At 38.8% G+C, this 16,033-nt stretch overlaps 1 protein-coding gene across 2 annotated transcripts in view; it reads right to left on the bottom strand.

Annotated features, from left to right (window-relative positions):
* Positions 1-10: 10 nt before the first annotated feature.
* Positions 11-16,033, bottom strand: part of LOC122560819 (acyl-coenzyme A synthetase ACSM3, mitochondrial-like) — a 54,595-nt gene continuing 38,572 nt past the window's right edge. The window contains exons 6-11 of one of the 2 annotated variants that reach the window (XM_087997699.1): positions 13,652-13,732; positions 11,198-11,299; positions 4,437-4,564; positions 1,498-1,597; positions 922-1,041; positions 11-365 (exon numbers count right to left, since the gene is read on the bottom strand). In XM_087997699.1, the coding sequence (XP_087853825.1) occupies positions 279-365; positions 922-1,041; positions 1,498-1,597; positions 4,437-4,564; positions 11,198-11,299; positions 13,652-13,732 (618 nt within the window). In that variant the 3' untranslated portion in view covers positions 11-278. The remainder of the gene's footprint in view (positions 366-921; positions 1,042-1,497; positions 1,598-4,436; positions 4,565-11,197; positions 11,300-13,651; positions 13,733-16,033) is intronic. The other variant, XM_043711942.2, reaches the window with a different exon arrangement.

Below are 16,033 nucleotides of genomic sequence, written 5' to 3'. Positions count from 1 at the left end.
ATGAAATCTTTGATTGTAATAAGTATACACTTTCCCTGGGATAGAAAAACTGTTGCTGTCCGACTTGTTTTTTTAAATATTCAAGAGCAGATAAAAGGACATTGCATATTCACAATAAATTCTTCCTTCACTATTTTGAACAAAATCCATTCTCTGTTATGACTTGTATTAATCCGTAACCATGTTACTTGTATTATTTAAGTTCAATAATCAAATTAAGATTGTTGCTTTCTTTTGATGATTCCATTTTACAATGTTGTATGAGGGTGATTTCGGTCTCAGCTTTGTCCCTGTTCTTTTTCTCGTAGCACATTTCTTTTGACTTTCCCACTTATGGTCTTGGGCAGACTGTCCACAAATTCAATCTGTGCCGAAAACAAAAGTAGTTCCTGTTAGTGCACATTTCTGAGCACTTCTACCTCGTTGCCGTAAGTTTGGTTATCTAAGGTCCTGCATCTAAGCACTGAAAAGACCGTCCTGAAAGTTTTACATAAAGCAAGATCCATTGAATTTTTCTACAGTGATGGATTTATGGCTGTCTGTATGAATATTCATGCGGTAGTTTAAAACTGCAGACAAATCAAAGTTTGAATTAAATGTTCAAAGGGAGCCATGCAAACAAGACAAACAGCTAACATAGATCCCCAAAGTGCCTGCAATTTACGAATATCATGGCATAGATCACACTTGGCAAAATCATCTGCCTCTTGTTAGGAAACTGTGATTGGTTTAAAAATGAGTATTAAATAACATCTCAACATGGTGACAGATATTCCTTTTAACTGGTCTATAATAAAAATACACAGTACGATGACTTGCTATCATTCACCTATCATCTCGATGACTGAATTTGCAAGAACACAAGCTATTATTAACAGTTGTAATTCTATTTCAGGAAATTAAGTCAGGTAAAATACTAACCTTCCTTGGGTATTTATATGGTGCTGTGACTTTCTTGACATGATCTTGTAATTCTTTGATTAACTTGTCAGGATCAGCCAAGGTATAAGCAGCATTTTGAACAACAAATGCCTTCACAACCTTAAAAACAAAGAAATGTCATTCAAACAGGAAAAATACAAGTTTTCAAAATGTGACAGTCCTGCTTCAGAAACCTGTTAGGTGTTGTGCAAATGACGTAGCTGACTTTGCCACAAAATGCGTATTTTTTAAAATCCAAATTTTAAATCACTACATCTTTTAAAGGAGATATAAAGGTGAGGTTAGTGCAGTTTCAGATCTTTATTACTGCTTCTGGTTTCCAGCAGTTGCAGTTTGTTTGGTTTACCGATCTTAATATTTCACCAAATGTGTAAGAACATAAATATAGCTTTGAGCTTCCTGCCTAAAAGCCTCACCTAGTTGAAAACTTTGGGGGAAATTTTAAATGCAATTTTGTGAGGTCGTAATTCCCATTAAAGATATCTGCAGATTAGTTTTAAACTCTCATTCAGTGGCAGAATTTCCTTTTAATAGCAAGCTTGTTGTTAAGGTTACCTCGCCTCTGATAGGATCAGGACTGCCAACCACAGCACAATCTGCCACAGCTGGATGTGTTGTCAGTGCGTTTTCGACTTCAAGTGGTCCAATACGATATCTGTAACATTTTAGTATGTTGAGTTGCATTATTTGCATCATTAACTTCTCTAAAGCATTATTAATGGATGATGTTCATTCATGATTCACATTTTTTGATAGTTTACATTTTTAAGACTTTTCTGGGTATATTTTCACTCTCTCCTGTGACCTACTCCCAGTTTTTCTACTGCTGTCACTCTTGACACATGCTGCTGGTTGGTATGCAAGAACATCCTGAGTGAATGATCTCCTCCAGGAATTAAATCTTAGGAATACTTTGTACATTATGCAGCTACTGCAGCACAGCTAATAAAACATTGTAAGCTTAATTTGTATTTCAGTGTCAGATACAATTTTGTGACTATGGAATAGATCTCCAGTAATCCGGGCATCGAGTCATGTATTTTTCTGTTTTGATATTTCCCTTTCTTTACTACAAAGCAAAATAAACTTTTCTTCTCCAGTGTGAAAATCGCATCGATTTTCCAGTTGAAAATAGTTTCAACTTTGGTTATTCCTATACATATCTACATAGTAGCAAAGGTCACTTTTCAACTACTTACTTTTTTGATCTATTCAGCTATATAAGTTATTGCACACTTGTTTTTCTCCCATCCCTCATCACAAGTACGTACAACAAAACTATTAATTATGGATTTAAAAGCTCTTTAAAGGTTCCACTCTATATTGTCACTCAAGGTTTGCGTAAAGATTTGTAGCTTGGGTGCCTTTTGTTGTAGTTGTGGATATGTTTGCCAAGCTGGGATGTTGATTTGCAGATGTTTTGCCCCCTGTCTAGTTGACATTCAGTGCTTCGCAGCCTCCTGTGAAGTGCTGCTGTACTGTGTCTTCCGGATATTATTTGGTTCCATTCCTGCTGCTTCCGGTTGCCGGTTCTGGTTATTTGTTGTCGTGGCCGGTATATGGGGTCTGGGTCTATTGCTTGCTGATGGAGTCCATGGATGAGTGCCATGCTTCTAGAAAATGTCTGGCTGTCCTCGGCTTGGCTTGTCCTATGATCTTGTGTTGTCCCAGTCGAATTTGTGGTCCTTGTCATCTGTGTGTGTAGCTACTAGGGACAACTGATCGTGGATAGTTGGTGTTCGTGAATGTGAATTGCTAGTTGTCTGCCTGTTTGTCCTATATAGTGTTTGACTATGCACTCCTTGTTGAAATGTTCCCTGTCATGTTGTCTCTTCTGCATGTCCAGGAGGTTGGCTATTTTCTGTCTGGCTCGAGTTTTGTCAATTGAAGTGAACAGTGCAGTTACATCAAATGAGACCATTGCTTCATCCTTGTCTATGTTTATATTCTTGATGTTGTCTACGAATTCCTGTGATGATTGTATGGCATGTTTGGATCCATTGATAAGATGTTTTAGTTTTTGTTGAAGTTCTTTTGCCAGTTTATGCGATGGAGTTCTATGGGTCTAAGTGGCACGTCTGGTCTAAGTACTTTGGCTAATCTGTACAATCTTGGGGTGTTGTTGCTTTTTGGTTATTAGTTTGTTATTTTTGTAGACTCTGTAGTGTGTTGTTTATTCTGTTGGTTAGCTGTGGCATGTGGTCACACTCCCTCCCTAGGTAGATATTGGTATCTGCAAGTCATTTTTCTGCTTTCTGAATCTACTTGGTTTTGTCCATGATAATGTCATTCTGACCTTGTCCACTAGTACTATGATTATGTTCTTGTCATTTTTGTGTGTTATGCTACTCCACTAGTCACTATCTGCCACTAGGAAAAAGACTCATTTATTCTCACACTCTGTTTCCTATCTGTAAACCAATTCCTGATCCATGCTAGTCTATTGTTCCCTATTATATGTGCTCTAACTTTGCTCACTAAATTCTATGAAGGACCTAATCAACACCTCTCTGTTTGGTGTTGAGGTTGTTCATTTGTCATTGTTCTATTTAAAATTGTACAGCCTTGTTCACTGATTATCTCAAATACAGCAACTTATTACCTACAGAAATAGTAAGTACGTCAGTCATTGCAGTTGTTATGAAAGTGTAGGTGTACTGTACCTTTGAGAGAGAGGAGGCGGGCAAGGACTGAAAGCACAATGTGCTGAACAATTTAAAAATGAAACATTTGATTGATACAAATAGCTGGTGCTGTGTTGCCATGGTACAAAATTAAGTTCAAGTTCAGCCGATCAGTTTAAATTATGCCCCAGATACCAAAATCCAATTGAATTTGAACTTACTGTTTGGGATGACATCAAACCAATGAAATGATCCGATATTTTGGGGTATAAAACCAGACATTTTGAACAGTTAACAGCACCCACAAATAAAGACTGTCAGCAGAATAGCTCTCTGGAAGGCACCTGTCCATAAGAAATTTGTGCAGCAGAAGACCAAAGCTGACCTGGAAAAATCTACAGAGAAAGTTCAACATCCGAAGATGACAACTGGGTTTGAAGTTGATTTGCCGTAAATTCCCTCTTAAATTTATCAGACCAGTAGTGTCGAGTGGGAGGTAAAGGTTTAAGAGAAAGGAGTTGTAAATAGCTGTTGTTTTAATGTTCTCTGTTGGACTTTAAATAGTGACCTCTGGGATAGTTCTTTGCCTCTCGAAGTTTAATAGATTACCGTGTGAGGTGAACTTCTGTGTGTCAGGTTTAAATCAGCAGAGGTGTTTACCCCATGTCTTAGTAGCAATCAATCTTTACTTGAATTTGACAGTTTGATTTTTAAGCCATATTTTAAAATATTATCATCAATATTTAGCACCTTAATAAATACCCAAATATTCTCTTTGTATGGTAAACTATAGCAGTCCAGCCATGTACTCTTAATTGTGTAACAGTAAGACATTGAGAAAATAAAATGTGGATATTTAGATCACAATACCCAGCTGATAAAATTATATCATCTGTTCTTCCATGAAACCAGACATATCCATCCTCATCCATTCGCCCACGGTCTCCTGTCAGATAATAGTCATCTTGTAGAACTGCAGCTGTTCGTTGTGGATCATCCTAGCAGCATATAAAGAAGTCAGCTCAAAGTTCAAAAACATCAATGAAACTAGGAGCAGGAATAAGCCAACTGCCCTGTCAAGTCATTCATACGATCATGGCTAATCCCTTAACTCAATACCACATTCCTGTTTTCTTCTCATATGTCTCGATGCCTTTAATATCTTAAAAAAAAAATCTTTTTGTTGAATATCTCAGTGACTTGGCCTTCACAGCCTTCTGTGATTTAAAAAAAAATCCACCATTTCACCACCCTTTGAGTGAACAACTTTTTCCTGATCTCAGTCCTAAGTGGTCTACCCTGTATCTTGAGACTATGTCCCCTGATTCTAGACTCTCCAAAAAGGGAAAACATACTCCCTGCATTTCAGTCCATTAGAACTTTATATGTTTCAATCAGATCTCCTGACATCTGTTTAAGCTCTAGTGAAGAGAGGACGGGCTGAAGAAATCTTGCTTTTTATGGCAGTCCTGGCATCACTGGTATCAAGCTAATGAATCTCTGCAGCACTCCCTCTATAGCAAGTACATCCATTTTTTTGGTAGGGAGACTTAAACTACACACATTACTCCAGGTGTGGTCTCAACAAGACTCTATATCACTCCAGTAAGCCACCACTACTTCTGAACCCAAATCTTGCAATGCTGGCCTTCCTATTTGCTTGCTTCTCTTTCATTGACTAGTATATGAGGACACCCAGATCCCTTTGTACCTCCACACTTCCCAGTATCTCTCCATTTAAATAATATCTTTCTGTTTTTCACACGTGTATAATTTCACACTTAACTACATTATGCTACATCTGCCATATGTTTGACCACTCACTCAGCTTGTCTAAATTACATTGAAGTCTCCTCACAATTCACAACTATACCCAGCTTTGTATTGTCAATAAATTTGGAATTACTGCATTTGGTTCCTTCATCCAGATCATTAACACATATTGTGAATAGCCTGTTGTGACACTCCACTAGTCACTGTGTGCCATTAGGAAAAAGACTCATTTATTCCCACACTACTTTTCCTATCTGTCAAACAGTTCTTGATCCGTGCCAATCTATTGTTCACTATTCTATGTGATTTAACTTTGCTGACTAAACTCTATGAAGGATCTAATCAAAAACCTTCTGAAAATCCACATACACCACACCACTGATTCTCCCTTCTATTCTACCAGTTATATCCTCAAAAAAAATCCAGTTGATTAGTCTAGCATGATTTACCTTTTATAAACCTAAACAATTAAATCTTTTGTAAATATAAGCTTTGTAGTTTAAGATTGCATTCTATTTTAATATGAGCCTTTTTCTATATAAATTAGTAATAGCTTTAGGGAAAATTACCAAGGTGCGAAGCATACAAGAAAGCATTTTGAAACACAGAGCATTTAGCAACTTTTGAGAAGATTTGTAGCTCAGGTTGAGATTCTGGATGTAGCTTTGCTCACTGAGCTGGAAGGTCCGTTTTGATGTTTCATCACCATACTAGTAAAATCATCAGTGAGCCTCTGGATGAAGCACTGGTGGTCTGGCCTGCTTTCTATTTGTGTATTTCGGTTTCCTTGGGTTGGTGATGTAAGGATACTATGAGAATGGGTCATGTCTTTTTGTGGCTAGTTGACATTCATGAATCCTGCTGGCTAGTTTTATGCCTGTTTGTCTAATGTAGTGTTTGTTACAGTTTTTGCAAGGTATTTTGTAAATGATATTAGTTTTGCTTGTCTGTATAAGGTCTTTCAAGTTCATTAGCTGCTGTTTTAGTGTATTGGTGGATCTGTGGGCTACCATGATGCCAAGTGGCCTGAGTAGTCTGGCAGTCATTTCCAAGATTCCTTTAATGTAGGGGAGAGTGGCTAGGGTTTCTGGATGTGTTTTGTCTGCTTGTTTGGGTTTGTTGCTCAGAAATCGGCGGACTATGTTTGTTGGGTACCCATTCTTTTTGAATACACTGAATAGGAGATTTTTCTCTGCTCTTCATAGTTCCTCTGTGCTGCTGTATGTGGTGGTTCATTGAAATAATGTTCTAATGTAGCTTCGTTTGTGGGTGTTGGGATGATTGCTTCTTAGGGTTCTTAGCAGAGACATTAATGTAGAGACTCAAACAAACTTTGGGTTCACTACGTGAATGACACCTTTGACATCATTAAACCAAACAAATTAGAGGAAACCTTCTAGACCATCAATAATACCCTTAATGGCCTAAAATTCAATAAAGAGGAGGAAAACAACAATAAACTGCCATTCCTAGATGTCACAGTACAGCGAACAGCCAATGGGGAACTTCAAACCACGTCTACAGGAAAACAACACATACGGACCAAATACTGAACTATGGAAGTAATCATCCCAACATCCACAAACGAAGATGCATTATTTCAAAGATCCACCACACACTGCAGCACAGAGGAACTAGGAAAAGCAGAGGAAAATTACCTGGACAGTGTGTTTAAAAAGAACGGGTACTCAATGAACACAGTCCGTCGATTTCTCAGCAACAAACCCAAACAAGCAGACAAAACACATCCAGAAACCCTAGCCACTCTCCCCTACATCAAAGACATCTCGGAAATGACTGCCAGACTACTCAGACCCCTTGGCATCATGGTAGCCCACAAACTCACCAATACACTAAAACAGCAGCTAATGAACTTGAAAGACCCTATACGGACAGCAAGCAAAACTAATGTCATTTACGAAATAACTTGCAAGGACTGTAACAAACACTACATTGGACAAACAGGCATAAAACTAGCAGCAGGATACATGAACGTCAACTAGCCACAAAAGGACATGACCCACTCTCACTGGTATCCTTACATACAGATGAGGAAGGACACCACTTTGACTTGGACGACACATCCATGCTAGGACAAGCCAAACAGAAACACGAAGAAGAGTTACTAGAAGCATGGCATTCCAAACGGAACTCTTATCAACAAACACATTGACTTGGTTCCCATTTACCAGCCCCTGAGAAAAAGAACAGGAAATGAAGTCATCACAGGAAATGACATCGCCAACCCAAGGAAACCTAAACACAAATAGAAAGCAGGCCCTACCACCAGTGCTTCAGCCGAAGGCTCACTGATGATGTTACCTAGTATGGTGATGAAACGTCTGAAAATGAACCTTCCAGCTCAACGAGCAAACCAACATCCACAAAAAGCATTTGTTGAGGTCAGGCTCATACAAAGTTTAATGACCTTAAATCTAATCTTTACCTCTTTGTTCATGTTGCTTTTTATTATTTCTGGCCAGAATCATGCATAAACAGTAACTGGACAAATCTTCATTTTCTGGTGCTGTGCCTTTGTGCATAGGCTCCGTTTATTCAAATGATGGAGATAACGCATGAGTTCACCTTTGCCCAAAGAGTTGGGCCCAGCAGTATTTTGGATGTATCATAGATTTTAAAGGCAATGTTAAAACTCAATTGGAGTTCTTGCCGCAGGATGCAGTGGGGTAGGATTATGGTTTGTAGTTTGGTGAAGAAAGTTTTAAAATTAATAACCGTGTACCAGCAGATGTGGTTTGCATTCCAGCAACCTTAAAAATTGAATTAATTCCAGCTGTTATGCAGTCTCTAATCTGACCATACCATGCAGCAGTTTAGATTCTTCTGTATACCAAGTTGGAGGGAGCTGGTAAAAAGGGGCAACTTTTTTATGCAGATGGTGGTGCGTGTATGCAATGGGCTGCTAGAGAAAGTGGTGCAGTCTGGTACAATTACAATTCTGAAAAGGCATCTGGATATGTATATGAATAGAAAGGGTTTAGAGTGATGTGGGCTAACTGCTGGCAAATGGGACTAGATTTATTTAGGATATCTGGTCAGCTTGGATGAGTTGGACCAAAGAGTCTGTTTCTGAGCTGTACGTCTGAGTCTATGAGCGAGAGGAACAAGAACTATTTTTGAGGAAATGGAAGCTGTCATTGACAAGGACACAACTCAGTTTCCTTGGGTGCAACTACAAGACAGAACCTCACTGAAACTGTTTCCATCAGGTAACAGCTGGGTGCAGCAGATAATTGTGAATTGTTAAATGCTCATTGCTCACGGGGCAAGCTTCAGCCTCTTTTGTTTTTGTTTGTGCGTCTGTTTGCTTTCTATGATAAAAGCTCAAGTTTGTACTTGTTCAATTTCTTGTGTATATGTTGTGTTCCCCTACTAGACAATGAAAGGCACAGTGACCTTTCAAAAATGGTATGATCACAAGAAATGCTGGCCTTTCAATGGATATTCACTGACTGGCGAATTGCTCCAAGAATGGCGTGTGGAAAATTGGGGCCAGAAATCTTTGTAAAGGATACCATGGGAATGGGGTAGGTAGTTACTGAGGCAGATTTGTAAAGATATGGTGAGAGAACTCTATAGTTCTCACAGTAAAACCCACCTAGGGACTCAGAAGTAAATACTCAATAAAACATAAGAGTTGGCCTTATGGGGCTACTTTATGTCTCTTGGGCACCGTGATTCATGTCTGGGAAATGGTTATAATTTTCCCAATCAAGTCTTCAAACATCTGATAAACTCTTAGTTTGGATCCAAAGAATCCTTTTTAAAATAGCTCAAAACAGCTTTTAAGTAATCACAGAAAGATGTCTCAAGGAAAGATTTCAGATCTGAAAGGTCCTGCTGTGTGGTACTGCCAGTGAAGATTCCCTGTGATACAGATTCCTGAGATATTCTTAACACATTTTAACACTTCTCCATCAGTCAAATAGCCTGAATGAGATCTAAAAACAAAAGCGAGAGGAACATTCCCTTTTTGGATTCTTGCCTATAATCCTGATTCTCAATTCTGTAAGAAAACATATTCAATCCTAAATGCATGTTATTGGGGCAGATACTTTGTTAGTGCCTCATACTTATCTGTAGTCAGAATAATTCTGCAGAAGTAAAGCAAAGGATCCTATATAAGAATGCCTTTCACTTCCAGTCAGAGTTTTAGCAATTGCAGGAACTTTTCACTTCAAAATTGTCTTCTATGATGTTAAACATGCTTTAAATTCATTTATTTAATTCAAATATTATTAAATAGTAAGTTACTTGAGTAATTTTACATTTTTTTCACATTTCCCTTGTGTTCCATTTTGTTTCTTTCAAGACAGTTGCCAAAAAGAGTTTGAGCTCCTGGTTTAGTACCAATTATTGGTTTTAAAGCCCATTAGGGCAACCTCATGGCAATTGTTCTCGATGAGCTATTTGGACCAGAGCTGGAATGTCATTGGTTCAAGGAGCCTAAAAATAAATTAAGGGGAAGTTCATGGTGGATTTACTTTAAAAAAAATTAACTGAGAAAATAGTGGGGCAAATGGGAACATCACCACCTGCAAGATCACCCCTCTCCCCAAGCCAGTCATCATCCTGACTTGGAATTATATCTCCATTCCTTCACTGTCGCTGGGTTAAAATTCTGGAATTCCTTCCCTAAGAGCATTGTGAGTCAACCTACAGCAAATGGACTGCAATGGTTCAAGAAGGCAGCTCCCCATCACCTTCTCAAGGACAACTAGGGAGGGGCAAGAAATGCTGACCCAGCCTATGATGCCCAACTCCCATAAGTGAATAAAAAAAAGCTGACAAATTTATCAGACTTGATGATTTTCCTAGGGTTCTAAAAAATACTGGTGGTAAAATAGCACCTGCAGGGTGGAAGGAGGACATACTTCCTGTTTCAAGGAACCTTTGACAATGTCAACTAGCATAGACCCGTGTATAGAAGTTTATGTTGTCTACTGCTTCTTGGAAATGGGCCAAGCGAACAGATTAGAGAATGGGTTAAAATGGAAGTGATGGGAAAGAAATGTCAGAAAAATCTGCAGGTTCAATGTTTGTATGGTGGGGGTGGGTGGGGTGTGGGTTCGGTGCTACTATGGGAGGGAAATCTGTGGAGAGATGTCTTGAAGAGGCTTGGTAAGAGAAAAGGGGAAATGTGACAAAGAGATTTGAACGAATCATCCCAGTTAATGTATGTGATTGAGAAGTCACTATGCAATGCATGCTTTTATAAAAAAAATATTGTTGATAGTAGATCACCCTACCTCTCCCCCCAACCTGGTGAATGCATTTGCTTTGATAGCCACCCTGCATATGTTCTGAAGAGTTTATTGAAATGGCAAATGCTCAAAACCTGAAACATCTCTGGAGTGTTTGCTCCACTTTATATGGGCAGTGCTCCATTTCTTACATATATTTGATAAGTATCTCAGTTCTGCGCTGACAAAATGTCAACATTGATCTTCCCCTGTTCAATATCCAGCCCACTACAAGGAAGAACTGAATCAATAGATTGAGAACTAGTGAATGGTTTTTAACCATCTTTTGGTTGGTGCCAAAGGTCATCTCAAAACCTTACGTGGATTAAATGTACACCAAGAAAATATTTGCTTTGGTCCAGAAAATTAAGTTCTTACATTGAGATTTGCCAAGGATATGAAGAACACATCCATTTTGTAGATTTGAGAGGTCAAATGGGTTGAGTAAATTTTTCTACAATTTCACTGCATCACTCACCGCTAATTAACTAGCTTCACGAAATCAAACAATGTCATATTCATCAATAAGCACAAAGTACAGTACATGAAATAATTACAGCTTTCAGTTATGTAATAAAAAGATGGTTACTGTACAATGTATCCAGAAAAGAGGCCAAAAGGTCTAACGGGCTTCATTTGAACAGCAATTTGACCTTCCACTCCAGGAGGAACCACATTGTGATTCTCATCAATAATCTGAAACAAGAATAACAATTATAAAATGTGCAAGTAGCAGCAGAAACAACCACTTCAAAAAAATACAATTAGGTTGACTGCCCAGTAGGAGTGCTTTCTAGCTCAAATTTAGTATCAAGTGTAGCATTTACCACATACACTGTCTATGTTGTGCCACATTCTGAAGGAATGTTCACAAAAAAAAATGTAAAAGGTGTTATGATGTAGAAAATGGAATACCTGACGAGTCAGTTCCCAGAGTGAAACATGACTTGATAGACCATAAGTTGTATTTTTTGTAATTTGGTGGCCATGATGTTCAGTCACTGAATATATTCATACGAGGCTTCAAATGTACTTCGAACAAAAGAACATGAAGTTCTTAGACAAAGAAAAGCAAAGCTACATAAATTTGAAAAGCAGCTTATCTGAAACAACAAAAAGAACAGTTCAACTATTTTCAGCTTTTCAATGTAGAGAAGGCAATGGCCTAGTCATATTATCACTTGACTATTAATCCAGAGACCTAGCTAATGTACTGGGATCCCAAGTCCAAATCCTGCCGAGGCAGGTGGTGGAATTTGAATTCAATTTTTTAAAGAAATTGAATTACAAATCTAATGACGACTGTGATGGTTTAAGATGATTTTACACCTCTGATAGGCTGAAGCCTGCCACAAACTAATGACAATTGTTGATTTTTTGGAGAAAAAAAATCTGGTTACAAATGCCCTTTAGGGAAGGAAACCAGGAAACTCCTGATCTAGTCTACATGTGACTCCAAGACCCATAGCAATATGGCTGACTCTTAAACTTCCCTCTAGTCAATTAGGGATAGACAAAAATGCTGGCTTAGCCAGTGATGCCCTCATTCCATGAATTAATAAAAGAAAAATTCTCAATACTATTCTTTACAGATATTCATCTCAGTGTTTAATTTCTCAGCCCACTGACAAAGTTGCAAATGTCTTCCTGCACCTTTATCAAATTTGTTTCTCTCCATTACTGTCTCTCCCCAAAATGAACAGATATTAATCACCTCACTGACTTTTCCTAACCGCAATGTCCTGTCTACTTGAACTACTAATGTAGTTTAAGATGACTTTCCACCTCTGATAGACTGAAGCCTGCCACAAACTAAACTGCCCTTCTGCTGGTAGGAACCTTGCCTTCTCAATTGAAACCTGATTGTTGGCCCTGGCCAACTGTTTCTTCGGTAACTACGAAATTTAGCTTTTGAAACACTTCAACAAATAACTCCACAGCTGGCTCAGATATTTAACTTAAGTCATATGGTTTTTTTTAGGAAAGACTGTTTTGAACTCGCTATTAAAATAAAAACTTTGTAAAAAGAACCAGTCCCCTCCAAAGCCAAAGACCTGTACATTAGAATTGAAATTCCCAAATGCTAATATGTTAGAAACTTGCAGCACATATAAACTGTGGTGTCTTGCCATATTGCAGTAGCCGACCAGGTTCTTCTGGAAGGCTTGGTACCATGTTGGAATCCTTTGATTTCAAATTATACTGAAGTTGCAGCACTGATGGCGTGATTGAACTGTGGCATTTCCGTGTTACACAAGGGTATGTCTAAGGTGAGAGGTCCCTGTCATGTACATCTGAGGTACATTCTGATGGGAAAATATCTATATCATTTCCACCAGGCAGACATTAGCGAAACCAACCCTACAGATTTTCTCAATGCATTTAAAACTTAGTTTATTCTTGTTAGCTTGGCTCGTTGGTATTAGCCTCACCTTGGAATTAGAAAGTAGTGGATTTAAGTACATTATCCAGGCTGGTACTTCAGTACAGCGAAGATGTGCTGCAGTATTTAGAAAAGTGCAGAGGAGATGCTGCAGTTAACATCTCCCAAGACCAACAAAACATAAGAATTGGTCCCTTGACTGTTGTGTTTAAGGCACTTTACTACCCATATATTTTTCTGTTTTGTTACAGAAAAGTGAGGAACCACAGTGAATTACCACAAAAAGTAACTTGTTGTTTGTAATATATTCTGGGATGCTCTGGAGATTTCTTCAAGCACTGACGTATTAATAAAAGCTTTTTTAAAGATTGGAAGAGGCATAGCTTTTCAAACTGGTAGCTTCAATCAAAGAAAGGTCAGTCACTGCAGTGTACAGCATTAAGACAATTGGCATAAGAACTAGAAGATCCATAAGGATATGGAATGCACCATCTTAATTCGTAATAAGAATTGCTTTTTTTTTGGAGCATTATGCTGTCATTTCTGGCTGTAATTTCAGAAATACAATGAGCAATTGACGGGAGAAAAGATTGAAACTAAAACACTGCAGCTCAGGATTTGGATCTTTAATGGCTATTGAAAGGGAATGGATCATTAGAACTTACTTGAACGTTAATTTCGGGAGCTGGCTTCCCCATTGAACCAAGTTTAATTTTCATGCCTTTGAATGTTGCACAGAGCAAAACCTGTACGAAAGCAAAGTAGAAACTGTTATAATCTGCATTTAACAGTCCAAAGCAGGATAAAGTATGTCCCAGATTAATTTTAGATTAGATTGGATTACTTACAGTATGGAAACAGGCCCTTCGGCCCAACAAGTCCACACCGCCCCGCCGAAGCGCAACCCACCCATACCCCTACATTTACCCCTTATCTGACACTACGGGCAATTTAGCATGGCCAATTCACCTGACCTGCACATCTTTGGACTGTGGGAGGAAACCGGAGCACCCGGAGGAAACCCACGCAGACACGGGGAGAATGTGCAAACTCCACACAGTCAGTCGCCTGAGGCGGGAATTGAACCCGGGTCTCTGGCGCTGTGAGGCAGCAGTGCTAACCACTGTGCCACCGTGCCGCCCATTGCAAAAGAATATAACCACAGTTGTCAGTGGAGGATTGCTGGCCATAGATCTCATAAAACTGGATAAACATCAGCAGATCTGTAACTGCACATGGCTTTGTCTGTGCTGTAGTTTACTGTATCCACAGTATACAACAACCATAAATTGATTCTAAACTGTTCACCTTACTCAAACGATAGCAAATGTTAGTGTAAAAAAAAAATCAGCTGCCCTGGGAATGAACATTACACAAAATATGCAGACATGGCCCATTTTTCAGCATTAATAAATAACACTTTGACAAAGATTATGTTGGTTTATGTATATTCTGTCCTCCAAAGGCACTAATTTCATTCACAAAAAAATGGGAGTTGGCCTCTATTACTTCCTGTAGGAAACAAAGTAACACTGACGCCATACAAATGCCAGGGACTGACCATCTCCAAGAAAAGACAATTAACCATCGCCCTTTGATAGTCAAGATCGTTACCATCACTGAATCCCTCACTATCAACACCCAAAGGATTAGCATTGATCAGAATCTGAACTGTACTGGCCATATAAATACTTGGCTACAAGAGCAGTTTGAAGGCTAGGAATACTGCCGTGGATAACAGACCTCCTGATGATGCAAAGCCTGTCCACTATCTATAAGACACAAGTCAGGAGTGTGATGGAATACTCTCTACTTGTCTGAATGTGTGCAGCTCCAACAACACGCAAGAAGCTTGACACCATCCAGGTCAAAGCAGCCCAGTTGATTGGCACTACATCCCCCACAAATATCCACTCTCTTCACTGCTGATGCTCAGTGGCAGCAGTGTGTACCATCTGCCAGATGCACTGCAGAAATTCACCAAAGACCCTCGGACAGCACCTTCCAAACATAACCACTACAACCTTGAAGGACACAGCCTGCAGATATACGGAAATACCACCACATGTGTAAGTTCCGCTCTAAGCCACTCACCACCTTGTCTTGGAAATTTATTGCCATTCCTTCACTGTCGCTGGTCAAAATCCTGGAATTCCCTCCCTAACAGCATTATGGGTTTACTTATAGCATATGGACTGCAGTGGTTCAAAAAGGCAGCTCACCAGCATCTTCTCAAGGGCAACTAGGAACAGGCAATAAAGGTTAGCTCAGCCAATGACACCCATACCCACAAGGGAATAAATAAATAACACGTTGACAAAGATTATCTTAATAAATATACATACATTCTGCACTCTTGAGGATCTAATTTCATTCACAGGCAAAACAGGGGAATTCGCCTGTATTACTTCCTTTGACTGCAAAGTAAACTGCAATAAATGCTAGCCCAGCCAGTGATGCCCATGAGTGAATAGAAAAGTCATGTGTACCTGTATTGTTGTGTAGTATAATATATTGCAGCATATTATTCCACAGTCTACAATTTGCAAATCATGTTGCAAGGCTTCTGAAATCTGCTGAGATATTATTGCTATATTTGTATTCTTCGAGTAATTCTAATTCAAATAATACTGATAACACAGAACTTTTGATCTGACAGCATGGCAACTATTGTTGGCTTACAAGCAGCAGAAATGGATGAGATTATAAAATGCATTTCCCCCCCAAAGATGATAACATTTCTCCATCTTTCTGTTACAGTCTGCTTCTATCAATCCTGACATTTTGAGCACAATAAATAATTGAATGGAAACAACAGAATTTTGTCAATAGATAGAAGTAATATGGTGGTTCATTTGAATTAAGAAAATTCAGATTTGAAGTAGAGAGCAAAAATGTTGGCACTACCTACACAGCTTTCTAACTTCCTTAAAATAAACAGAAGCATGTGGCTGAAATCATTGAACGACTGTAACATCCCATCAGCCACCATTGGCAGTAAGTTGTGTCATTATGCTTAAGCTTTCAAGAACATTTGTGTCCAATTT

The sequence above is a fragment of the Chiloscyllium plagiosum genome, unplaced genomic scaffold (genome assembly GCF_037043375.1).
Source record: "Chiloscyllium plagiosum isolate Xiang-an unplaced genomic scaffold, Cpla_swu_hap1 HiC_scaffold_20, whole genome shotgun sequence".
NCBI lineage: Eukaryota > Metazoa > Chordata > Chondrichthyes > Orectolobiformes > Hemiscylliidae > Chiloscyllium > Chiloscyllium plagiosum.
Note: the sequence above shows the minus strand (reverse complement) of the source record. Positions and strands in the feature narration are given on the sequence as shown.